Below are 27137 nucleotides of genomic sequence, written 5' to 3'. Positions count from 1 at the left end.
TTTTTAACGTATAGTTTAAAAACGAGTGCTGCATATAACATGTATGGTGTGTCCTTTATAACCATGTGGGAGCCAAGGTAATATCTTAATAAGCTATATTTTAAGGTGTCGATGAGAAAATTTGAAGTAATTTTGAAAGTGAATTTCTGGGATATCTTGATTTGTATTTGCGGATATGATAAATAATGAAATAATATTTAGGATGCACATTTATCATCAGTCTGGTTCCTTTTTTATGGACAAAACTACTCACAACTTACTTTTGGACATCCCTGATTTAAAGAAATATCACCTACCAAAAAATTAGCGGACAATGATTGCATAATAGTTTATATATATATATATATATATATATATATATATGTGTGTGTGTATATATATATATGTGTGTGTGTATATATGTATATGTGTGTGTGTATATATATATATATGTGTGTGTGTGTGTGTATATATATATATATGTGTGTGTGTGTATATATATATATATGTGTGTGTGTATATATATATATATATATATATATGTGTGTATATACATATTTATATATATCTATATATAGATAGTTACACATTCATATGTATCGCTTGAAGACCACCATAAGTTAGCTCCATATTTGGCCCGTCTCTTGTGGAGCTAATGTAAATCTATGTATCTATTTGGACGGCCATATTATTCATGGCCATTTTTTTTTAAATATAGCATGACCAGTTATTTGCATTTTTGCCTATGCATTGCTATTGTTTTGCACTGGGCAAATACAGATCACTATTTGCCCAGTACAAAATAAGATGTACAGAGGCAAATACTGAACAAATAGTGATGAAATATGGTTGTATTGTCATCTGCAGACACCTGTAATACGGATCTGGTTATATACATCCAGATCTAATTGTACCCTCATATGCCAGTATAACTGGGTAGGAGAAACACAGTCAAAATATTTTAGAAACACAGTGCCTAATAACTTCCTTAGATGAAAAAAAAAAACTACGGTAGATAAAATCTAATTATGTATTACTTTACATTTTACCTAAATGTAATTACTTTAGGTACAATTAATTAGGTCAGTTAAACATTGGGAAGTTTTTGAAGTAGTTAAATTTTTGGCAATTTGTATTTATTACTACATAGGCACATACATTCATACTTTACACAAGTGGGATAAAATAAATGTTTATTTCTCATGTATAATGATCTCAGTGCTTATTATTAAGTTTATTTTTCATGGGAACCGTCCAAGATTTATAGTTCAGCACTCAGCATTCCAAAAATGCAGTCTGAATGTATGCAACATACAACAACCAATACAATATAGCATTATGTACACAAACCAGACGCTAAAAGCTATTGTTAACTAAAGAAATAAGAGAAAATAAGTTAATATAATAAAAAAAAATAATATTTACAACTAAATTTCAGATGCATTTTCTCCTGATCAGTACTTATCTGCTCTACTGGCACCATCAATAACAGACCTGCTGTTCTGCCATGAATCAAACTATTGGCTCCTATGTGGCGCAGACCTGAGTGATTCAAAGAGACCTTTCACATAAGCTGAATATTTCTGTAAGATACACCTAAAATATAGCTTAAGCTGCTGCTGTGGATTTCCACTCCATAACCCTTACATATACATGCAAAAATAGACCTGCTCTATCTAATGCATATTTATGCAGCAAAGGTCCCCGCAGAAGTCTATGGAAGATGCGCAAATACGCAATACCCTGGCAATTCTGTGTACAATAGAACACATCTAACCTCATTAGGCTAAACAGCATTTTAAATCAGGGCAAAGTGTATCAAACATGTTTGCAAAAAGAACATTTTTATGTGCAGAAGTCAACCTTGTTCCTTGCACAAATACGCTGCTCTGAGGCGAGCATATTTGCGCATATGCGCACCTCAATAGGCCCTTTAAGTGCATCTGGCAGAAATATTCCACACGTGTGAAAGGTCCCAAATACTGCAGACATTTTCTATGTATAAAATAACCACCATCATTTTAAGTTATCTTGTAATTATATTAAATCTCTTGTATCTCTTTCCTGGTTGATAGTTTAGCAAATTCTAAACTGAACCTGTCAATAGTTTCGAGGCTTGTTGAGAACATTCTATACCGCAAAATATTATATACAGTGAGCAAACATCTAAAAGACAAAACCTCCAGGAAATAACTTTCTTTATTTTAATGCTTTAAACATTTTTTGAGTCTTTGTGGCCAATATGACTCTTGGGGTGAATGTATTTATTGCTAAAGTCTCCTGGGATTAAATAAACCAAATGACACACTTGGATAATCTGTAAATATATTGGTGAAGCTAACAACTGAAAACTACTCAACATATAAGATGTGGATCTTCTGTTTGCTGGTCCAGCATGCCAAATTGTCCTTTGTTAATTTTCAATTTTCAATCTCACACCAAGGGGTTAAAGTCACATCTATTCTTTGGAAGATGGAGGACAGATGTTTTTTCAATGACGTTTCCAGTCTATATAGTTCATATCACTGTTTTGTTTAGTGCTTTCAGAATGGCCCCTAGCCAAGTTCTACCATGCTCGGATGCCATGGAGTGCAGATACACTGCTTGCTTGTTGAATGGGTGTCTGCACTGTGTTTAAGTCCCCCACACTAAAATTCATGAAGTTATTACCAGCTGAGGTGGGTTGCATGCTTGGCATGGATGAGTAACTGCAGTTGTAGCTGCCACTGCAGGCTGGATTACTGTAGTTGGAGTAGGGAGGATAAGTGTTGTAACTGTAAGGGTTAATACTGACATTATAAGGGGAATTGTAGGGAGAGGACTCTCCCAAACAAGGTTTGCCATCTCTCACCAGAACTGGTACTGCTATCCTCCTTGGGGGTGGAAGGCCCACCATTTCCAAAGTCTGATCTTGTCTTTGTCGTTTGCATTTATACCTTCTGTTCTGGAACCAGATTTTCACCTGTGTGGATGTGAGCTTCAAAACATTGGCTAAGTGGTCTCTCTCAGGGGCTGATAGATATTTTTGCTGTTTGAATCGCCTTTCCAGTTCGTAGACCTGGGCTTGCGAGAACAGTACCCTGGGCTTTCTTCTTTTTCGTTGTCTTGGTCTGTCCGGGTCTTCTAAGTCGCGCTTATCAGTTTCCAAATTTTTTTGCAAAGAGCAGAGATCTGTAAAAATAAAAATATATTAATTGATAGTAATAGATGTTTGTCTGCTTCGCTATTATAATCTATCAGTTGTTTAAAGGCTAAGCTGGATACAGCTGATGGTATTTTTGTGCACTTGATGCACTATTCTGCGACCATAGAAAAATACTGCATGCATTGTTTCTCAGTCTGGGCTGGGAGACATCTAACATCACAATTGATGCATTAGACTCCATAAATAATCCCATGGAAAACTATGGGACCAATTCCGGTATCAAGATCCCTCTGTTTTTTCACTATAGTGCATGAGTGGGAAAAGAAATGGTCAACTGAATTTATAACAACAAGACTTTATTTAGTACAGGTAATCTGTGTGTCACATGGACCTAAATTTTAGATTGTGCAATCAATCACTCTTTCTCTTTGGCCAGTTTCAGATGAGCTTATAAAAACGTGTCCATAATACAAATCCGTATTCCGTACGTGTTTCAAAAGACATTACAAACATATGTCATCAATTTCTCATCCATATTTGCCTCTGTATTTTTAGTATTTTCTATTGGCCAAATACTGAGGCTTATTTGCCCAATAGAAAAGAATATAAATCTGGAGGCAAATACACAAAAAATAGAAAATGCTGCATTTTGGAAAAAAGATCCAAAAAATATGACTATGTAATTAGCCATAGAAATTTACATTAGCTCCATATTATGGTCTTCTCAACATGGACCTAATACAGAACAAAAATGCACTTTTCTGAAAGCAGCCTTTTTAAAACTCCTCTCTTAACAATGTATAATACCATATAATACTATACAAGGGACATATGATATCCAGCAAGCATACAATTTAGACAAACTATTTCTGCTGAAAGTATAACAGACTCCATATCATATGACCAGCTATTATTTTTAATTAATTTATCTCGTAATGCTTTTCTGTTATTTTTTTTACAGCTTGTTCAAACCAATATTTTTTTTTTGATCCTGTAATATAAACAAATACATGCATAATTGAAAAACATCCTGACTGATGCAGCGAAACATTTTGCACTTGGCATCAGTTTGCATGCCTTGGAAACTAATAGGATCTGGCTAAAGTTCTGTTTTATAACTCATATATTAATTTTTTAGGATCCAATGTGATTTTGGATCCTATTAATTTAAAAAACAAAAACAAATGTAATGAAAAGGAAAAACATCCTGAATTACAGGGCAGAAAGCCAGATCAGTTTACTTCTCATAGAACAGGATCTTACCAAGAATCTGTTACATTACTCCTATTATCTATTTATTTGTAGCAAAATAAATTGCAAATCAACAAGAGAAAAGACCAATGTTTAAAAGAAGTTATATATACTGCTGAAAACAACAGGAATTAGTTACATTACAGATAATAATTATTAATAAAAAAAAAATACCACATTGTCAGGAAGTTTCTAGACCTGGATACACACACAAACAACACACAGGTTTAGTTTTCCCATTGCTTTGGTGGCTCTGCCTTGTATCAATCAAATGAAACGTAATAATATAATAAAGATAATATTAATAATTTGCTTTGTTCAATTGGAGTAACTCACATTTTGGTAGAGTAAAACTAAAGAATCATTCATCTCTAATTAATTACTACATAAGCATGTATACAGAAATACTTGTTCTTTTTGTGGCTATAATAGGCATTATGATAGTAGAAAAGATGATATTTCATATTTGTACCAGATCATTATAATATATTATTTTAGATTATTATTATTAGGGCAACTATGACATTAACAAAAGCAATAATAATAGTAGGCCCTGCTTACAGAATTATTTGAACATTTTTAATTATTATTGTGTGTCATGTGTTAGTATTGTTGTTGCTATTGATGATTATTTTGTTGTTGTTACTACAGCAACTATTACATGACCAAAAACAACTGTAGTAGCAGCAACCCCTACCTAGAGAATTCTTTCAATAGTCTATTATTATTATTGTACTAGTAGTAACATCACTTATATCTGCAGAAAATGAAAATGTTTACTGGTGGTTTGGGTTATTTATTTTTAGAACTGCAGTAATAATAACAATATAATATAATTTCATGTAACACGTAAATACACATTTCCTTTAAGTAACTCAATGACTAATATTGTATACAAACAATAGAGACTTTACATTTTCATCTGTTTTGGGATGGTTACATATATCCAGATTAGTAATGTTGCTTTAACAATTATTTGATTACATATCCAATAATGATTACATACTGTCCTTTGATTAGCATTAGTATTACATTGCTGCAGCATCTAGAAAACTACAGCGAAGTAATGTAGTTCACGATTGTCTGAAATGTAGATCAGTTTGTTTTTTCATTATTATATTGGAAATGAAAAATAATCACATTGAATGGTAAAATAATAAAAGTAATACAGAGAAGTAATGCAATCAGTTCGGACTTGGTATAGAGGTGGTATTATAGAGTCCGATATAATGGGAACATATAGAAAAGCTGGTAGTATTTGTAGGCTTTCTTTGACTTGCAGTCATCGATCAGGTGGCATCAGCCCACCCTTCTCCTCCACAATATCAGATTCCCCTCCTTACCTTTCTTGTCTTCTTTGTGCTCCTTAGATGAGTCCATTTCCAAGTAGTTTTTGACAAAGAAAGATGCAGGGAAAGGAGAGGGCCCCTTACTGTTGTCCCTCTGAGACAGCTCCTCAGTGAGCTCTGAAAGGCAGGGAGTGCCTGGATAGGACTCTTGCTTGAAGCTGGAGAGCATACATGAAGAGGTGTCCAGCCTGGGGGAGATGTCCATTGTAGAGAGGCTACTCTGATGCTGCTCTAAGTTCAGAATGTCTTTGACAGAAAATGGAGTAGAAGTCATGGGGCTGGCAAACATCATGGCACCAACACCAACACCAAATACAGACTCATGTACCCTCCCCAGACCTGAGAACGAGAGAGGGGCGAAACAGGATCCTCTTATCCTATAAGCAGCTCATTCCAAGCAGCAGTCCTCACCTAGTAAGTGCTGGCCAGGCTGGGGTATCACTCTCCATAAGGCAGGAGGAGGATGAGGAGGGGTGAGAGCTGCCTCGGGTGGTCTCTCATTGGTCAAAGCTGTCCTGGTGAGCTGTGAGCCTCACATATAGCTCACCTAATATAGGCATCCAGCAAAACATATCACTACTCTTAAAGGGGCTGACATATAGCCCCATTAAAGTTACTTTTCAGTATAGAAGTACATCTCGTATCCTTTTTTTTGCAGCAGTCCTGGTATCCTGTGGTAGAATACTTCTGCTCGTCTAGGACAACGTCTGTATTCTGAGAAATGCATTTACCCCCCAGATATGCATCACTCACCCCCTAGACCTCATGTGAGGTGTACTTCATATTACATACAAGACAGCAGGAATGAATGAATATATATGTATATATATATATACACACACACACATATATATATATATATATATAGACATCTCTCTCTATATATATTACGCATATAGAGAGAGAGAGAGATCCTGCTGTTCTATGTGTTATATAGCTGTTATCGCTATCGATATTTTGTTATGCTCTTGCTACTATTGTTGCTCTGTATTGTACTATACTAGTGTGGATCTGATCTGCTTTATTTAAGTCAAGTTTAAGGCATTGAAAACTTTGAATACTTTAATTAAAGTAGTAATAATATCAAAGAATTAATATTATTAAGATGATCATAAATAAGAATTTTTGAATAAGTTCAGTATATTGCATTACGATATTGTATCGGTATATAAAGTAACCCATATCATTTTGATGTGGCAGCGCAATGGTTATCATAGGTGTGAAGAACATCCAAGGGATCAGTAGTAAGTACTGTAGTAGTAGATGCACCCCAACACATCAAGATTACATCACTAGAAAAGCCATTACAATTCTGGGTTTCTCTGGCAATATATCTTCTGACTAAATGGAAATTATTCAGTATAATAAGTAAAGAATGAAATCATGTTATATACAAAATATAAATTAGTTTGTCGATGACATTGATATGTGTAGATAGATAGATATGAGATAAATAGATAGTTATTACATAGGCATTATCAACAATATCACTTTAGTAATATAATTATTCGCATTGTAATAGTAATAGTTATAATTCATTATATATACATATATATTTTCCTGAAGTATACAGCGCTAAGCTGTTGTATATATGTGCTGGTCAGTGCTGTAGCCGCTGCTATACTCGGTGGCCGCAGGTTTACTATCTCAGCACGAGCATCCTGTAAAGTGGTAACATCCGTTTCAATTAAAATTCTTGCGGAAAATGGATGATAATGCCCTGTAGTATTTGTTAGTGAATCAGGTTCCCTGTCATAGCTGAGGCTGACACTTTAATAGATGAGTGTGGACAGACGCCTGAAATATGGCTATTTAATGGGCAAATGCAGCCATTATAGCACCTACCAGTTATCAGTGCTGCCACCGAGCTGGACGTTCTCACTGTGGATTATTATATTCCTATTATCTATTTATTATGCTGCAGAGTCTACTATGTCTTTATCATAGTACGTATGATTTATAAATGATGTATTCTATATGTATTATATAATATAATATTTTTGTATTCCTTCTATATTATCTATGTTTTATATTTATATGCAGTGTTTATTATTCTGCATTTGTTTTGTGCTGTTGTGTGTTTATTACGTACTATGAACGATTGTACTTTGTGCTATGGCAGACGCTTCTTATATATTTTGTTAGGGGTATTATGTATTTCTCTTGTATTATACTTCCATTTTGGTCTCGGACGCTATGTACATGCGATAGCTATTATGCAGTATTTTGTACTATATTATTATTCTCTCTTTAGTCTTGTTTATTAGATATTACACAAGATCATATTGATTATAAAATATGGTGTATTTTTTTTATTCTCTCTTATGTTTGTGGGAAGTTTATTATTATGTACTGTACCTATTATGTCGCTCTGCAGGTAATCTGTTTAGAAGCATTCAGTTATGATATAGTAGTGTTATGAATCATGTATTAAGAAGATACCATTATGTATTTAGTATATGCTTCGCGCAGCTCTATATGTATATAGAGCAGATATAATTGTGTGCCCATCTAGCTATATATATATATATATATATATATATATATATATATATATATATATACAAATATATCTGTGTATTTGATATGCAATACTTATTAGATGGTTTATAGTATGTGTCAAGCATGTATGCATATGTTAAGTAGTACACATATAGAGAGTTCTATCCAGATCCTTGGACAGCTCTGTTAAACCACATTTGATTGGCAGATCATAACTCCTGTTCTCTGAAGGGCAATTCTGTTAAATGAAATCCCGCTAATTGAACTGATAACAGAACGCGACCTTGTATGGAAGAATGGCATCCCAGGATTATCCATCCTAAACTGCAGATGTATGACTGGCGCACAATTGCTCACTGTTTTTAACATATTTGCACAATTTGTATAAAATGGCGCAAAAACCATCTGCTACTATGGTATTACCCTTCCAACATAAAAGAAAACTATAGCCAACTGCTGTGAAGGCCGCATGGAGTGTTCAGTGCTTGGCACTGATGCGGGGGCTTCTAAACACCTTGTATAGGGATCACAGCATTCCGAGGACTTGTGACTGCAGCAACTGCTTAATTAGGGTCTGAAACAGCAGCATTCAGTTACATATTAAGTATTGTGTTCTCTATAGTGAGTGGCATAAAGGCTTTCAAGCTGATTTTAGTAAATTTATCGGGCATTTTACTATTATATACTACATGCATATAATGTCGTATGAACTGATCTATATGTCTCCTCATCTGATATATTCTTCACACATCTGACTGCTTTAAATTATTGCAACTCTTCTAAATCAACCATATCATATCATTCCATATAATACATCATGAGGGAAATGGATCATATGTATATCATTACATTGAATACTCAGTATATAAACAGGAAGACAAGCTGTGCACGCAAGACATGATATTTCCTGCTTATTATCTATGGTACAAATGATTGCAACTGATATCAGCTCATAACAGAGCTAGTTAACAATGGTCATTGACATATTGTATTTATTTTCTAATATTTTGTATATTAGGCCTTATTCACGCAACCGTACATATGCAGGCATTTAGCTGCATCAAAAAATTGCCCAAAAATTGTGACCAACTGTTTTCAGCTGCCAATATTATATGCCGCGTCCAAAGATACGTCTTGCCCTATATTTGGCCAAAATACACAGGAAGCCTCCATAGACTTCAATGGAAGTGGGAAAAAAGGGAGGGGGAGGGAGTTTTTATGAGTGCAACGCTGGGAAAAGAAGATAGCTGGCTCTATTAAAGCATTAGTAGTCATTCCGAGAATTTCCGCTGATAGAAGGATTTCCGCGCTGTAGCGTATTTTTTTTGCCAAAAACGCAGCAGCCATCTGTGTAAATGTCGGAAAATACGCGTCTAAAGATCGGGACTCGATTGCGGCAATTCTTCATTCTTGCGATTTTACAGCTCATGGCAAAACATATAAACGCATATGGTTGTGTGAAAGAGCCCTTACAAACATATACAGCAGTCCTATACAGATTCTAATCACTCTTTGGCCTTAGTGGGGACTCTATCTATCTATCTATCTATCTATCTATCTATCTATCTATCTATCTATCTATCTATCTATCTATCTATCTATCTATCTCATATCTATCTATCTATCTATCTATCTATCTATCTATCTATCTATCTATCTATCTATCTGGGTTATTGCATACAGTCTATCTATCTATCTATCTATCTATCTATCTATCTATCTATCTATCTATCTATCTATCTATCTTCCATTGTTCAATTTCTCCATACATTCAGTGTAAGGCTGCCTGTCCACGGCTGTGACGCAATATCGCACTGACCGGGCTCCGCGACAATCCTATCTAATAGATAAGCTGACCGCGGAGAATCACAGTATGCCACGATTTCAATCCCACGAGCAGAGAATCGCTATGATTCTCCGCTAGTGGATGTCGGGCTGTGCTTTCCATAGTTAGCCTACTGAGAACCTTTCATAGCATGATTCGTGGGCAATTTATCGCAAGCGGATCATCACCCGTGGACAGGCAGCCTAAATGAAGTAGTTTCATTCACCCAGGTGATGTTTCAGCTTCCTAAGGCCATATTCACACAGCCGAGACTCTCTATGTCTGAGGGCTTAAACAAATGGGCATGTTTTAGGCCGTGAAAATCATAGACTCGTGTGTTAATACTACGTGCGAGACAAATAGGGAAGAACCTATCTTATCTCTTTTTTTTTTCAAATTCGTGTGCACGGAGTTTAAATAGTCCGAAAAAAGACAGAAACCTCGGTTCACGCACTAATACGCTCTCTAGCAGTGAGCAGATTTGCGCATGCACTCATGTGTTTTTGCCCTAGGATGGGCAGAACTCGCAAGGAAAATGAACTCATTCATTTCATATGTCTGTGCTTTTCTCATGAGAGAATGGCACCTGTAATGTGCAGTGTCCCAAACATCACACAGCACAAGGGGGGGTCCATATGCTGTATAATGCAAGTTGTGCCAGAACATCTTGTACACAATTCACTATCGCCCATATGAATACGGCCTAAGGGTATATTCACTTTAACAATTTTACTATCCAATTTTCTGCCTGTAAAAAACAAACAGCAATAAAGCACATTATGTTAATTAGTTCTATTCAAACGTGCGATTATTTAATCGGATGAACAGTCCAAGCAAGAAAAATTACAATATGTCCTATTTTGTTGTGATTTTCTGATAAAACTTGCCCATGCAAGTCTATGGGTGTGTTTACAAAAATTGGATTGGACTCATTTGATGCAATTGCAATCTGTTTTTATCACATGTAGCCATGGTAACCTAAAAAAAATGTAGAGAAGCAGAGCCATAATGTGTTTTTTTTATGCACATAAAATGCAGATAAAAAAAACATTGTAGAAACACAGAAAAATTGCATAAAAAGCACACAAAAAAATCGGTCCAATTTTCCAGCACTGCCCCTGTGAATATACCCTAAGCTGGTTTCAGATAATCCTTTTTTGCAAAAATGTTACACTTTTTTGCGTTTTTATGCAGTGATGTTTTTTTCTGAAAAAAAAAAAAGCTGCATCCAGATGTTTACAGTAGGTCAATACTAAAATATTAAATGCTGCATAAATAATGTGCATTTTGTTGTGGTGTTTTTTCTCATTATCGTTATGTTTTTGGGTCCATGTAATTTTTTGCAGATCGCAGCATAATCTGGGTATGGCACTTTTTTTCTTTTGTTTTTCTACAGGTGTCTCTATAGGATAATAAAAGCTAAAGAAAATTGCATGTGTGAATTAACAAACATCCATTAAAAATGCAGGCATCATCCAAAAGATGCTTTGGGATTTCTCAGGGTTTTTTTTCAACCCAGACGTGCCAGCAATGAGACTACGAGTACATGCCCACTGACATATTAAAAGTTGCGCCCGAGAAATTCCAGCTATTGAATAGGGCTTCATAAAATCCATGTACTGTACATGCTACAGAAACAGACTTAGGCCACTCTCACACATGCGTTCACAAAATGCCACGTTCAAAATAGCGGCTTTTTACCGCCATTTAGAGCAGCATTTTTGAATGCATGTCACAGCGTTTGACAGTGTTTTCTAACGCACCCCACCATTGTGATGGGTGATGAGGTGCATTAAAAAGTGCTAAAACGCTTGGAAGTAGAGCAAACAGCATATGCTTCTTTGTGCATGCCTCAGCGCAATGTATTTATGTACCAGGCACACGTGTTTTGCACACGTATCGGCATATTTTGCTATAATTTGTGCTCATGCAGGGCATGTGCATTTGCATGTGGCAGACAAACACAACCCAATGCGTATTACGCATCTCTCTACATATTGAGCTTACGTTTGCACCTACCCATTGATTGCTATGGGGACCTTTGGTGCGTAAATGTTCAGAAAGGTAGACATTGCAGAGTCTATTTTTGCGAGACCGAAATGTGCGTGCAAAATACGGAAATGTGAGCCAACCTATTGAAATCAATGGGTTCTATTCTCTGTGTATTGCGTGTGTAAAATTTACATGCGCAAAGACGCCCGTGTGACAGAGCCCTGATAGCCCTGAGTAAGAGTAAGTGTCCTCCTATCCTTGTTCAAAACGAAATTAGTACATATTGATGTGCGGTGTCCTGGACATGAGACAACCACGAATGGGTGCTGTCTAGAGATGAGCGAGTATACTCGCTAAGGCACATTACTCGAGCGAGTACTGCCTTAGCCGAGTATCTCCCCGCTCTTCTCTAAAGATTTGGGGGTTTGCGCGGGTGACAGGTGAGTTGCGGCGGGGAGTGGGGGGGGGGGGGGGGAGAGGGAGAGAGAGATCTCCCCTCCATTTCTCCCCGCCGGCCCCCGAATCTTTAGAGACGAGCGGGTAGATACTCGGCTAAGGCACTACTCGCTCGAGTAATGTGCCTTAGCGAGTATACTCGCTCATCTCTAGACAGCACCCATTCGTGGCTGTCTCATGTCCAGGACACCGCACATCAATATGTACTAATGAGGTCTAAAGGTGCCTTCATATGTACCGAAATATTCCACAGGACATTGCTGAATATTCCATCATGCCAAAAAATCTGCACCAAAATCCTCATATCTGACGTGCAAATTTAAAATGGATTTGCAAATTGCCTGAATTCTGCATCCCAATCTGCATTTAGACATGCAGATTTTAGTGTGGATTTTGACAGCAGACTATTCCACGGTGTATTGTGTATTATTCCAGTTCATGAAAGCCCCAATAAAAGATTGTTCAGTGTTTAAATCACCCGACTAAGGTCTCCTGTCTACGGGTGATATTTCACTGTGATACCCGCAGCGATAATCCGCACATGGGTAACGCAATGAACGCTTTCCATAGCATAACTATGGAAAGTGCAGCCTGATGTACATGAGCGGAAAATCACAACGATTTTCCGCTTCCGTATAAAAATCGTGGTGAGATCATGCTCCCCTGTGGCGGCTCCCGCGGCGGTATAACACGTAAAATCGGACAGCCAAAATAAATAGCACATATACAGCCGTAATCAGTGACTGAATTTTGATGCTATGGGAAAAGATGGGTCTTGCCCTATCTTTTAACCAAGATATGCTGGCAGCTCCCATTGACTCCTATGGGAGCTGCTAAAAAAGGGAGAGGGAGGGAGTTAAGCAGCGGCCAACACTGGGAAAAGCTTACAGGCGCCTATTTACTCATTAGAAGTAATTCAGAGAATTTCTGCCAACCGAGGGATTTCCGTTCTGCGGCATATTTTTTAGGCAATGTGAATGGACGAGAAAATGCTAATAGAACTCGGGACTTGATTGCGGCTTTTCTCCATTCCCGCGACTTACAGCTGCGATCTGCTGAGCATAAAAACGCAGCATGAACAAGCCCTTAGTCTAATGCATATAGGCCCGTTAATATAACGTACAGCCGGCTTACTGATAATAGTAGTTGTAATAGCATTAATAGTACAAATAATAATACGATGTTGTTGTATACAAGGTTGACCTTGAAGTGAGAGGGTTAATATTTTAAGCCTGTTATTTGCATGGTAATTTATGTGAATAATATTGCAAGCTGAAGCCTGAAGTGACCGAAGAGAAACCAGACTATTTATCTGATTATCTATGAGGTTGTGCTTTCAGGTAGTGGGATAAATTGAAAGATAAGCTTCCCAGTGATTAGGAATGTCATTAATGCTTTCACAGACATGCGATGGAGACAGGCAGCTTTATCCTCGGTTTTATCTTCAACAATGCGTCACTTTTAATACTGTATTTTAGAAACAAATGGAGGGGCTTGTCTGAGACCTTTGCTTTGTGTATATATTTTTCATGCAGTGGGAGTCCGTGGCTTAGCCCCCTGACAAATGAACATTACCACTTTTTTGGATTTCTATATCAACAAAAGTGCAGCACTGGGGCAATAATTGGTGAAAAAGCAAACAGTGAGGGAAGAGAGAGGGGTCTGTTCTCTATCAGGCTGACATGATACAGTGAGATCCAGGGAAAGAAAACTCGCAGCTTCCGGGTTGTCTTCCAGTTGTGCATTTTGGAGAAGCAGTGACACGTAGGATATGAGCATCTATCACATCATGATGTTCCATCTCTTGGCTTCTATTTGGACTGCCGTTCTACAATCTATACTAAGAATTGTATCGTATCTAAAAACCGGGTCAAGACCATTTTAAAGATATCAACTTAGAGATTTCTAAAGCATAATATAAAGTATTTCTAAAGTGCTTATATGGCATGACTCTAGCAGGCAAAAATACGGGATATGTGGGGAACACCGACATTATATATACCCCAATCTGGATGAGGGCTCCAGCACACTTGTGTCTCTGTGTCAAAAAAGATCAATATGAGTTTTTGTATGTAATTGGCGCTCCGCTGACTTTAATGTAAAAGCCTCATGTATCAATAATGTCTTAGGGCCCTTTTATACGCAAAGATTGTTGTTCAAGTAATCGTTGAATCGCGCTAAAATGAATGTCAAATTATTCAATGTGAATACAGTCGATGATTGAACGAGGAATGATAATTAGGAGGCTTATCGTTCATCGTTAACTTTATTACAGGCATAAAAATCACAATTTGTTGTCTGCCAGTCGTTCCATGTAAAAGGGATTTTCAGTCATTTGCAAACCATTCCCAAGGATTTCCAGACTCCTGACAGACCAATGGACGGATCGAGCTATGATGAAAAAAATTATGAAAAAATGTAAATGACTATCTGTGCTTGTAAACGGGTGTTGTTTGAAAGCGAACAACACGTTTGCTGGTTCCAATGATTGATTGCACTGTGTATAACAAAATACCTACCTTATTGCCTGTAGGAACCAATCACAGTACAACTTTTGTTGTCCAGAGTAGTTTAATAAATGAAAGCTGGGTTCTGATTGGCTGCCAGTTTGTCCTTTAGGTTATCTTCATACATGGTGTATTCGCTGCTGGTTTTCTGCGCACCAAATCTGCAGTGGCCAAATCCGCATGTGAAGGCACCCCTAGGACTTTTTCAGACGAGTGTCATTTTGACAGTGGGTAGGTGCATCGAAAAATCACATCTAAAAGAATACATGGTTTCCTATGGGTTTGGCGTGTCAAAGGGCATGTCCTATCTTTTGACATCACAGTACCGGCGGCTTCCATAGACTCCTAAGGGAGCTGGGCGGCAAAGGGAGGGGGCAGGGGGAAAGGGAAGCAGCATACTCGCTAATAGCAGGCACGATGTGCTCGCAGCTGCTATTCATTCACCTGATTTCACGCTCAGATAGCCGCGCTGTTTTAGCATGGCTATAGCGCGGCTATCTGTGCGTTAAAACAACACTTGTGTGAAAGAGCCCTTAGATGGTTTTGATAGAGGCCCATGTTTTAGAGACACATATGTATTTCCCTATGCTTGTTCACACTTAAGCTTTATCCACACAAGCGTTTTCACACCTGGCCGAATATCGCGACCATCTGGGGCATTGGATTCCAACGCATTTGTTCACATGGGAAATTTTGCGCTCCGAACAATCTCCTGGCGGGGAAAAATAGCACATATGCTGCCAATTCCAGCGGGTACCTTTCTGCGTTGCCGGAAGAGATAGTTCTGGTTCTATCCTTCGACCGATATACGCTAGCGGCTCCCATAGACTCCTATGGGAGCTGGAAAAAAGGAGAGGGAGGCAGTTTAACAGCGTCCAATGCATGGAAAAGCTTACAAGTGCCTCTGTTTAGGCATTTGAAATTATTCTGAGAATTTATGTTGAGCAAGGAATTTCCAGGCTGCGGTGTATTTTTTTTGCTAATATGTCGCACTCAGTCGTATGAATGGACGCGAAAACGCTAATTAAGCTAGGGGCTGGATCGCGTCATTTCTTCATTCACTCGATTTAACACCATGCGTGGGTGATTGTTAAAAAGCATATATGAAGGAGCCCTAAGGTCAATGGAGTTGGATTGGATAATTAATGCAAAAAACATACATCAATTTCCCAATGCATTCTGCTTATAAAGTGCTTCCCAGTTGGTAATGAAAACTCAGTCATGAATAGTATGAACTGGTGTCAATTACAAACTGCAGTTTATGTGTGTGCTGGTCCAACACAGGTTCAGGATAGAGGACTAGCTGACAGACAGATGACAGATTTTTTAAAAATAAAAACTAACTTTTACTGGAGATATGCCTAATAAACAGTATTAAGCTTAGTAGGAGGGTTCAGATACTTTAATGTTGCATAATAACTTAGCATGGATGCTCTTAGGTCTCTTTCACATGAGCATCATTTTGACGCTCCGATAGCCACGCTATAAAATCGTGACTATTGGAGCATAAAATCGCATAAACAAAGAATAGTGACAATATTCTATTTCTCTACTATAACACTAGGTATACTTTTATCATCAATTGGCATCCCTTGCCAACTTATACATCTCCTTTTTATCTCCTTTTGGCAGCACATGACTTACATACATCAAATTTGAGCTTAGAACCCAACTCAAACGCTCTGTAGGAGCAGTGTCCTCTATGCAGAACGTTTAATATGTCACTGATTATCCAAAGGTCACCCTACACTAAGGCCCCCTGCACACGAGTGGAAATTCCGCGGCGGGATTTCCCGCAGAATTTCCGCCCATGCCCAACTGCATAGGATTGCATTACAACACGCAATCCTATGCAGACGGACGCGATTTGTTCACGTGAAAATACACGCGAAAACAAATTGTGGCATGCTCTATTTCTGCGTGGGTCTAGCAGAGGCCCGCACAAAAATGTCACTACCAGCGCGCCGGCTCCGCTCTGCACATGCTCCGGCTGGGAGCAGGTGAGAGCCGCACTGGTCCCTGCAGGGACGCGTGTCGGATCCCGCTGCGAGAATTCTTGCAGGGGATCCTACCCGGCCGTCTGCAAGCAGCCTAACTATAATAATCTTTATTTATATAGCGCCAACATATTCAGCAGCGCTAACAAGACAGGGGAAACAAAAAAAACCACGGTTACACAAAGTAATCAACTGATGGAGACAGTATGGGTGAGGGTCCCGCTCCAACAAGCTTACATACTACAGATAATGGAGTGATACAGACGGTAAAGGGGCTGGAGATGTGCATGGTATGACGAGACAGAGAGTGAGGGATGCTATATACATAGACAATGGTCAGACCTAAGCTGTATAGTGTCTGAATTGGTGCGACTACAGGGGCGGTTGATGGCAGCAAGCAGGTTTTACTGTCAGTAGGACAGGGAGCATGGGTATTCTTGTATCTTGACTCCACCGGAAGCTAGGAGTTTGACAGGGCTTTGATGATAAACACCCGCTCTCACCCCCTATAGCTTCTGATTGTCTCAAGAGCTGAAGGTCCTGCTACCGTGCTTTTCTTCCAGAAGCGGACGGTGCTCAGCTCCAACGCTGTGAATGCAGGTACCTGCCTGTCCTCCCCCGGCGCTCTGCCCTCCCTGCTGTCCTCCTGCTGCTGTCTGTGCCCGCTGCCTATGAGTGACAGTCCCCTGCCGCACTTGGCTCCCAGGTGTGCTACAGCTGTGTGCGGGGGAGCCATGTCAGCGGATGTCCCGTGCCGCTGTGCTCTCCCCGCAGTCACAGCCTGCAGTGTAGTTTGGGGCTGGCGGCTGTGACTGTCTCTCCCCCCATGCTGCCACCGGCGATTTCTTCCTTACATGTGTTGGGGGGGCCCGCGCTTGTCGGTCGCTGCCGGGAAAGGCGCTTCACGCCGATCTGCCCTCCCTGCTGCTGACCCTGCTCTGTGTGTAAACACAGTGGGGGGGTGCCATGTTCTGCGGCATCAGCGGTGGAGAGTGCGGTTGTAGCGGCAGATGCGGCAATACATCCGGGGCCGCTGGCTCAATTTAAAAGAAATTTTGCAGTATGCTATATGTTATGTATTGTTTCTTTTGCCCCCAGATTTTCATGGCGCTTTGGTCTCTCAATGCTGCTTCCAAGCATGGGGACAGCACTGCACTAATATCGTGAGCAGCCTCCACTACTTTAAGACTGGCTGTCCACGGGCGAGGCCTCTGGAAGGTTCAAGGAACTTCCTGCTAGGGGTGAGCTTAGCCCTAAATTTCTCCCCAAGGAAAGGGCATTCTTCGGGATGGTAACGTGCTAGCCACATCACTGCCCACATCACTAAAGGGGCTGAAGCCCTTACCACAGCCTCTGTAAGACATTGCACCTTATGCCCTCTACACTTCTCTGCTCCCTACCACACGTCTCTGACAGGGAATTGGGGACTTTCACTGCCTGTTAGTAGCACTGGTCAGTGCTCACCTATTCACATTCCTTCTCCAACCATAGCACTGTGCTGGTGGAAGGGCTTCTCACCAGTCCTGGCAAATGCCAGTCTCCTGTCTAGTCACTCCCCTTCCCAGACAGGTATCATGCCAGAGGGGGTGGAGCTCAATGCTGTGGCGCTTGTGCCATTTCTCAGTGACCGCAAGCTACTCTGTGCAGTAAGGGGGAAGTGGGCACTGTTCACCCCCTAAGAATTAGCTCTTGTGAACAAAAGTGGTGTTTCTTAATTTACGGTATGGGTTAGCTTTGCAAATGAAGATTTAGGTAAGGTGCTCTCTGCTTCTACTACAAGCTTGTTGGTGGCTTAGACTGATTCGGCTACAATGATTGCAGGGGAAAGTTTGTCCTGAATTTGGAGCAGTAATCTCCTGGTTCTTTATCCGTTTTCTGTTGTCCTGGTGAGCATTCTCAAAAGAGGAGGCAGCTTTGTAAGTAATGTGCTTCCAAGCCCTGTGATTAGAGGCTAGATAGAAAACTCATTGTGGTAAATATTGTGGGCTTCAAGGGACTTATTCAGAGAATCCTTATATTTTTCTTTAGTGCACCTCTGAGCTTGGTATATAACACAAGTGTGGCCAGATGGTGATTCTCCATCCTGGAAATATGTCCTGTCCAGCATAATTGCGCTTACTGCTTTTTTGGGGACTTCAAGGTCAGGTGTGAAGTCGTAATACTGAATATTAAATGCTGAATGTTAAAGGCTTTGTTTGAGGTAGGGACACCCCTGTCACTGGGTTCCCCATGCCTTAACTCAACAGTTTCCAGCTATAGGCTCTGTGTTGTCTGCACGTTTATATGTAGAAGTACAGTAAAGTTTTAGCAAAGTGTGAAAAAAAATGCTACAAAGTAAAAATTAAAAAAAACAAACAGAAGGCATTTTTTCAGCAGCAGGACAACAACCCTAATAATACAGCCAATGTCATTATCGACTATCATCAACATAAAGTAGAACATGGAGTCCTGGAAGTGATGATATGGTCCCACAGACCCCTGATTATCGACTATCATCAACGTAAAGTAGAACATGGAGTCCTGGAAGTGATGATTTGGTCCCACAGACCCCTGATTATAGACTATCATCAACGTAAAGTAGAACATGGAGTCCTGGAAGTGATGATATGGTCCCACAGACCCCTGATTATCGACTATCATCAACGTAAAGTAGAACATGGAGTCCTGGAAGTGATGATATGGTCCCACAGACCCCTGATTATCGACTATCATCAACGTAAAGTAGAACATGGAGTCCTGGAAGTGATGATATGGTCCCAAAGACCCCTGATTATTGACTATCATCAACGTAAAGTAGAACATGGAGTCCTGGAAGTGATGATATGGTCCCACAGACCCCTGATTATCGACTATCATCAACGTAAAGAAGAACATGGAGTCTTGGAAGTGATGATATGGCCCCACAGAGCCCTGATTTCAGCATCATTGAGTCTGTCTGGTATTGCATGAAGAGACAGAGGAATTTGAGCAAGCTACATCCACAGAAGATTTGGTTAGTTCTCCAAGGTGTTTGGAACAGCCTCCCTACAAAGTTCCTTCAAAAGCTGTGCCCAAGTGTACCTAGAAGAACAGATGCTGTTTTAAAGGCAAAGGGCGGTCACACCAGATATTGATTTGATTTAGATTTCTCTTTTGTTCCATCATTTTGAATTTTGTTAATTGAGCAAAAAACTACCAACACTTCTATTCTGAAAGCATTCTTACTTTGTAGCATTTGTTCCACACCTGAACAGTACTGTGTATAGCAAGCCAAATGTAACATTCAACTCCAGTGCTTAGACTTGCAGCTCATCAGCTGGAGTGTAACTCTGGATTAAAACACATGTTATGGCAACACAGAGGGTTATCTAAACGTAACATATTTCTCTTTAGAAGTTAAATCAACACATTTACCCTCAGTCTTTAGGAAAACCCGTTTTATTTTTCCACATCTGGCATATCAATAATACCGGGAAGAGGTTATTCAACAGACTACTTAAGTGATTGTAAATACATTTAATTGGCAATCATGGCGGTACATGCTGATTGGACCGAGAAGGAGAAAGCTAAAAGAGTAAGGCTGGCTGTCCACAGGAGATTTCTCATAGCGTGATCCGCTGTGATAAATCGCACGCGGAGCACGCATGACACGCTTTCCATAGGATAACTATTAAAGCGCAGCCCAATGTACACGGGCAGAAAATCGCTTGCGATGTTCCGCTAGCGTCTAAAAATCCTGGCATATCACGATTTGCCGCGATTCTCCGCGATGAACCTATCATTAAGATAGGTTGATCGTGGAAAATCGCAGTTACATTAGTGCCTCACCGCGACGGAATATCGCTGGCAATATTCTGTCCTGCCGGTGAACGCTCAGCCTGATAGTTCATGCTCATTGAACTGTACTCAGTAAATTTCAATTAAAGGGGTATTCCAGCAATCCAAAGTGAAAATTATATGCTTCATAATGTGATAACATGTAATTTTGATATCTATACCTGTCCTTGTATTTTCTAGCATTAGCAGGCTGTATGCTTGCATGGTGCATTCCACATATCAGTTGGCCTGGCACCCTTTGTATGCCTTATCTATGTGCAAGTATAATACTAAGCAGCCACTCCCCCCAATATATGGTAGGTATGTGAGTGTTGTTCATCAGTATATTGCACCTGTGCAATGCTTCTCCATGTAGAAACTTGTCCATCTGTATGCTAATGGATGTGGTTGTATATCTGCCTTTCTATTTTGTATCAGTAGATCACTGAGTATGGCCACTGGCAGTGATTTTTGAATTATGTCCTTTTTCTGTGATTTATTTAGCATTGTCCTGGTAACTATAATATGCCATGCAGCTGTATATCTATCGCGACAAGGACAGATTTGACCCCCTGGAAGAAAACAATTAAGGTTCCCATTGAATAACTACAAGCAGAAATTTTGAAACCTATGAGGAAGTGATGCAGTCTATTAGAATATTATATAACTTATCATTCTACTGTATAATAAATAATTTCTATTTGCTGAAACTAAGATACCCCATTAAATTGCTGGTTAGAAATACTGGAGCAAATGGCAATTTCAGAAATTGAGATTTTTTTCTAATGAGTTAGAAATGCCTGGTCCCGAAGTGTTGATTTTGAACCATTCTTAAAGAGGTCTGCCAAGTCGTTTTTACCAATGACCTACTGTACCCGCAGGAATAAGACTAGTGGATGGGACTGAGTCTGTAGAACAATTCCGGACCACTGCGCAGTATACAGCATTGTGCTAGTTCCTGCTGCTAAGGCTTGGAAAAGCTGTTGATTGGCAAGTTGTATGTGGCAGACATCCACTGACCTGATATGGATGACCTGTCCTGAGCATACAGAAGGTCATCAATTAAAAATTCATTTGAAACCTCTTTTAAGTATTCAGTTATACTTAGTCCATCAATGGGAATAAAATATTTTTTTAATGTAATTAAGATGGACTTCAGGTAAATCACACAACTTTTATTTTGTCATTGTATTTGATCCTGAACAGTTTTATTTTTAAATGTTCTAGCAAAATCTAAACCAATATACAACAGTAAGCATCTATGATAGACAGTTTCAAATACGTTTGCAAAGTCCAAAATATATCATCCAGGTACCCCGTTATTCTATATTTCCACATTCTTGTAAATTATTATGTCAAACTCTATTTTTGATAAAACTATAGTTGTTATTGCTTTTAGGGTGCTTTCATATGGGTGGATACACTGTGAGTCGCAGTAAATTGTGCACCAAAATCCCCAGAGCTACCTGCGGATTTTGATGTGGAATTGAAAATGGCTTAAATCTACCTGTAATTCTGCATTTAGACCTGTGGATTTGGGGTGGAATTCCGCAGTGGTGCAATTGTAACGCCCCAATGAACTTACTGTCCATATGATGGAGGCCTAGTCCTTGTCATGTGACGCCAACACTCTAACTGGACACTCAGGATGATATGCCTCAGAAATAACGGAGACGGGTCCAGTGTTAGTTTAGTAATCTGAGAGTGTGTAGATTTACTAACTTTGAAAATTGCAGAAACATATTGAGTACACAGTTCTCTGTTAAATGTATTTGCAGCAAGTACACCAAAATGCAGCAATAAACAGGCAATTTGAGTACAACAAGAAGGTGTAGCAGTATTGAATTGATGATATGCTGACTTCAAAGCTCTCTTCCTTACTTTCCTGTAGATTAGTTTAACTAGACAACTTTCCCCACAAGTGGATTTAGATGAATAATTTATTTGAATTTGAATGAAGGGTTGATGAAGCAGAGGAACAAGTGGCTGTATACTAATCCTGGCTTTGATTTCACCGGGTAGCTATATCTCACTGTTTGTGGAAGATGGACCTCAATAAGGTTCTTCTTTTCCTCTGCTGCAGGATGCCAAGGGAGTGGGTTTTCACCTTACTCTACCTCGGGTGACAAACGTGATGAAACTGACTCCTCCTCTCCAACAACTGAACTGCAACCAGTCCTTACTCACACCTGGCTGAGTCTGCCTAACTGTTCTCTGGCACTCCCTTTTATCACCTCCCTTTCCTTCCCACACTTCTAAACTCCTCCCACTCTTGCATAGGGACTTGCTTGTTTGTTTCCTGCCCGTGGGGCCCTGTATCAGTGAAATTAAACCTGACTGTCAGCCAACGAGAGACCAGTGGACATCAGGGATAAGCTCTAGGCTTAGAGCAGAAGGGGAGATACATGGTGTCTCCCACAGACAACACCTTCAGTATCCATGGGCGGCATACAGATAGGTGAGACAGGACAAGTGTGCTGTGAGTGTTCTATAGGACCCACTGGGCCACTGCACAATACGCTGCAGATTTTGGTGCATATTGCAGGCTTATTCCGGCCCATGTGAAAGCACCCATAATGTTATTTTCTGTTACACATCCCCTCCAATTGGGAATGCAGGCACAGCATCACATTTTCTTTATAGCAGTGTATTAGCATTCGGTCATTGGTTAAAGATTCTATAAATATTCTAGTTAGAGATACAGAAATAACTGAACTTAGCACTTCGAGGACTCTTGGACCTCACCCATGTTTCCATCTGTGTCATCAATAAGTCACTAATAAATGTAACTTAAGTTAACTGTGATTTAATGTGCTTTGATCTCACCTCTTCCCAATGTGTACCTGTATCCACAAGATAGTTTGTAGTTGCCCAGCAATTAAAAAAACCTTATGAAAATTGCATTTGCATAACTCAATGTATTCCTATGCACAGCAACGATTGAGCAACAATTACTAGCACTGCTGCTGTGCTGCACGATTTGTGTATAGCCCCAGCTTTATTATTACTACGCATGGATAATTAGGTGGGTTTGTAATTTACCGTATGTGATGTTTTGTGGGAGATGGAAAAAGCAATACATCCCTCAAATCTTGTATAGTTTTTAATTTATGATTAGAGATGAGCGAGCGTACTCGGAAAAGCACTACTCGCTCGAGTAATTTGCTTTATCCGAGTATCGCTGTGCTCGTCCTTGAAGATTCGGGTGCCGCTGCGGCTGACAGGTGAGTCGCAGCGGGGAGCAGGGGAGAGCGGGCGGGAGAGAGGGAGAGAAAGATCTCCCCTCCATTCCTCCCCGCTCTCCCCTGCAGCTCCCCGCTCCGTGCCGGCACCCGAATCTTCAGGGACGAGCACAGCGATACTCGGATAAAGCAAATTACTCGAGCGAGTAGTGCTTTTCCGAGTACGCTCGCTCATCTCTATTTATGATCCTCATACAATATACTCCATTTTTTTAATTCAACAGTTTGTTTTTATACATGAATTGGAAAACAAATTTAAAAATACACAAAAAAAATTATTTTATAGCATTTTTGGTGTAAGGTTACAATTTAGTATAAAGCACGGTGCAGTGGAACTAAATAGAAGTCATCTATGGTGATCAGCATGTCTCCATAGACCAGAGGAAGAAGCCTGCATAGCAGGACAAGCAAGTCATACATGCACCCCCTTTGGGAACAAATAGTATAAATGCATAAGGCATAATACATATCTCACAATAAAACTGCTTGCAATTTCGCCTTCTATCTTTGAAAATATATGATGGAGCTTTTTGTAGAAATATTGTTCCATATGTTAATAAATGCCCATGCTAGGTGCTTTTTCAATGTATTTGCCCCATTTTGTGTGTCAGGCAGATAAAGCTCGAGGTGACAATGTCCAGTAGCAGTCAATTTCAGTTTTAACCGTGGACCAGAACAATTCAGCATTCGTATGAAAAGTTACGGCGTTTCTTGTCTCTTGCGCTTTCAGTAATTGACAAATTTACCCCTAAATCCTTGAACTGCTTGCGAATGAACTTAGGACTGGCAAGGAATAATGAGCAGTAAGAAGCAAGGAAGATTTATTCCTACTGCAAGCTACTGGAGAGTACTTATGAAAGATTCTCCCCATCTTCCCATGTCAACACTTAACATTCATCATCATCTCTTAAGTCCACCTACTTCCTGGGATTCTGTAAATTTTATATATCTGCAAACTATTTGAGCTGGATTTGTTTCTGGAGATTATTAAGGACAACTCCGACACTGAGCTTCAGGTCCTCCTACTTACAAGGAGGCTGAAGAACTTGTGTTCTGTGTATGCTTTGGAAAGAGCCCTGATATATTGTACAGGAGTCTGCCATTAATAAAGGATTAAAAGTGAATGGAGACAAGAAGATTCTGCACTTATCTTTGTGTTTTATCTTGAAATCACACATAGAGAGCCTAGAGAGCGGTGGTCTGCTAATCAATGTTACTGGATGGAAGGTCACTAGAAACGGAAGGCCAGGAATGAACTCTTGTACCCTGATGATCTGTAAACACTTAAACTGCCCTAACACTGGAAACTCTCAGATCCAAGGAAATCATGTATAAAAATAGCAGCCTCCGGGGTCATTCAGACGAGGGTGTTTATGTGCGTACATTCGTCAATTAGAACTATTGGTTCCCTATGGTGTGTTCACATGTCTGTGTTTTACAAGCGTGCAAACGCATGTACCTGCAAAAGATAGGACATGCATGCATGCATAGGTCCGTGCTGCGAGTCAATATTCCCCGCGGGGAGTCCCCTTGTCACTGAACACTGTGACTGCAGGGAGTAAAGAATCCCCTGCCACAGCTGTGGCAAAGGATTGCAATGTTCTCCTATTGCTTTCAATGGGGTTGCCGCTGCTGCCGACGGCCCCACTGAAAGCAGTGGGATGCAGGCAACCACTGCAGTGATTTTTGGGGAAGGGCTTTAAATATAAGCCCTTCCCTGAAAAATCATCACTGGCTTGTGTTAAAAAATAAAAAATATATATACTCACCTTTGCTTGGTCCCCGGCAGTGTAGTGAAGTTCTTTTTAGCAGGCGGGGATTTAAAATCCACGCCTGCTGAAAGGGCTGTATCTGATTGGCTAAGCACTCAACCAATCACAGATAGCACTCAGCCATTCATTGAATGACAGCTGAGTGCTGCCTGTAATTAGTCACAGCGCTCAGCCAATCACAGGCAGCTCTTGGCTATTCATTGAATGGCCGAGCGCTGTCTGTGACTGCTAAGCGCTATGACCAATCACAGGCAGCACTCAGCTGTCATTCAATGAATGGCTGAATGCTGTCTGTGATTGGTTGAGCGCTCAGCCAATCAGATACAGCCCTTTCAGCAGGCGCGGATTTTATACCCCGCCTGTTGAAAGAACTTCATTACACTGCCAGGAGATCAAGAGGCTAGACATGCCTAAGTCAAGCTAGGGTTGATTTTTAGGGAAGGGCTTAAAATTTAAGCCCTTCTCCAAAAATCACTGCAGGGGTTGCCTGAAGGCAATGGGTACAGACCTGCATTCACCTGTGTTTTGGCACATACGTGCGCGCTCATGCACGCTCATCTGAGCAAGGCCTAAGGATTCTCAGTTTTTTGAGGATGTAAAACTGAAATTAACCAATCGTTTTATTCCCCATTGATTTCAATGGGTTTAAAAAAAAAACCGAAAGGCTGTCAGTTTGCTTCAGTTTCGTTTTGCTTCTGTCACAGATCCAGCTCAGAATACCGGAAGAAAAAGCATTGCATGTAGTTCTTTTTCTTCCATCCAAACGCTAGGCAGCTGGGCGGAAAGTGGACAGACTCTGTTATAGTCAATAAAAACTCCTTGCAGAATGCCGACTGTTATGCATTTGTAGTGTCCCAGAACGCCATCCTGGTCCCCTCCATAATTTCATACATGTATTGTCTTATGTGCATGCACTGTGCAAAGCTCTCATGTCAATTGTCTGTATGTGTGTTGCACAGCTGCAGCGTCTGAAGGGTTAACTCCCTTAAAATTATTGCCTGTCAGCTCTGCTGCTGAATGTAACTTTCCTACTGTGTCATGTGGTACAAGTGAGGTTATAAAAGTCAGTGTCTGAGAGCTGGAAAGGTTGTTGACGATCATCCCTCTACCCATGCGGTTAGAGGACCCACAGTGATGCAGGGAATCACCTTTAGCTTCCCTGCATTGAAAATGGAGAAGAAGGAGAGGCTCCCCATGTTGGAGCTGAGGATCTTCCTTCTTCCCCGATCCGCTGAGGAAACCGCAGTTTGACCGGAAGTGACGTCAGACGCCAGTAGCAGCGCGCCGAGGCAGAGGCACGAGCGGGGGGTCTGAGGGAGACAACG

The 27137-nt window shown here is 40.1% G+C and overlaps 1 protein-coding gene across 1 annotated transcript; it reads right to left on the bottom strand.

Annotated features, from left to right (window-relative positions):
* Positions 1-2545: 2545 nt before the first annotated feature.
* On the bottom strand, positions 2546-6013 carry NKX2-5 (NK2 homeobox 5). Its single transcript, XM_066589827.1, has 2 exons — positions 5719-6013; positions 2546-3150 (listed from the first exon to the last, which is right to left on the bottom strand). Exons 1-2 carry the CDS (start codon positions 6011-6013, stop codon positions 2546-2548), a joined length of 900 nt encoding a protein of 299 aa, XP_066445924.1.
* Between the last annotated feature and the right edge of the window lie 21124 nt (positions 6014-27137).

This window comes from Eleutherodactylus coqui, chromosome 2, assembly GCF_035609145.1.
Source record: "Eleutherodactylus coqui strain aEleCoq1 chromosome 2, aEleCoq1.hap1, whole genome shotgun sequence".
NCBI lineage: Eukaryota > Metazoa > Chordata > Amphibia > Anura > Eleutherodactylidae > Eleutherodactylus > Eleutherodactylus coqui.
The sequence above is the reverse complement of the archived record's forward strand: the minus strand, read 5'-3'. Positions and strand labels throughout refer to the sequence as shown.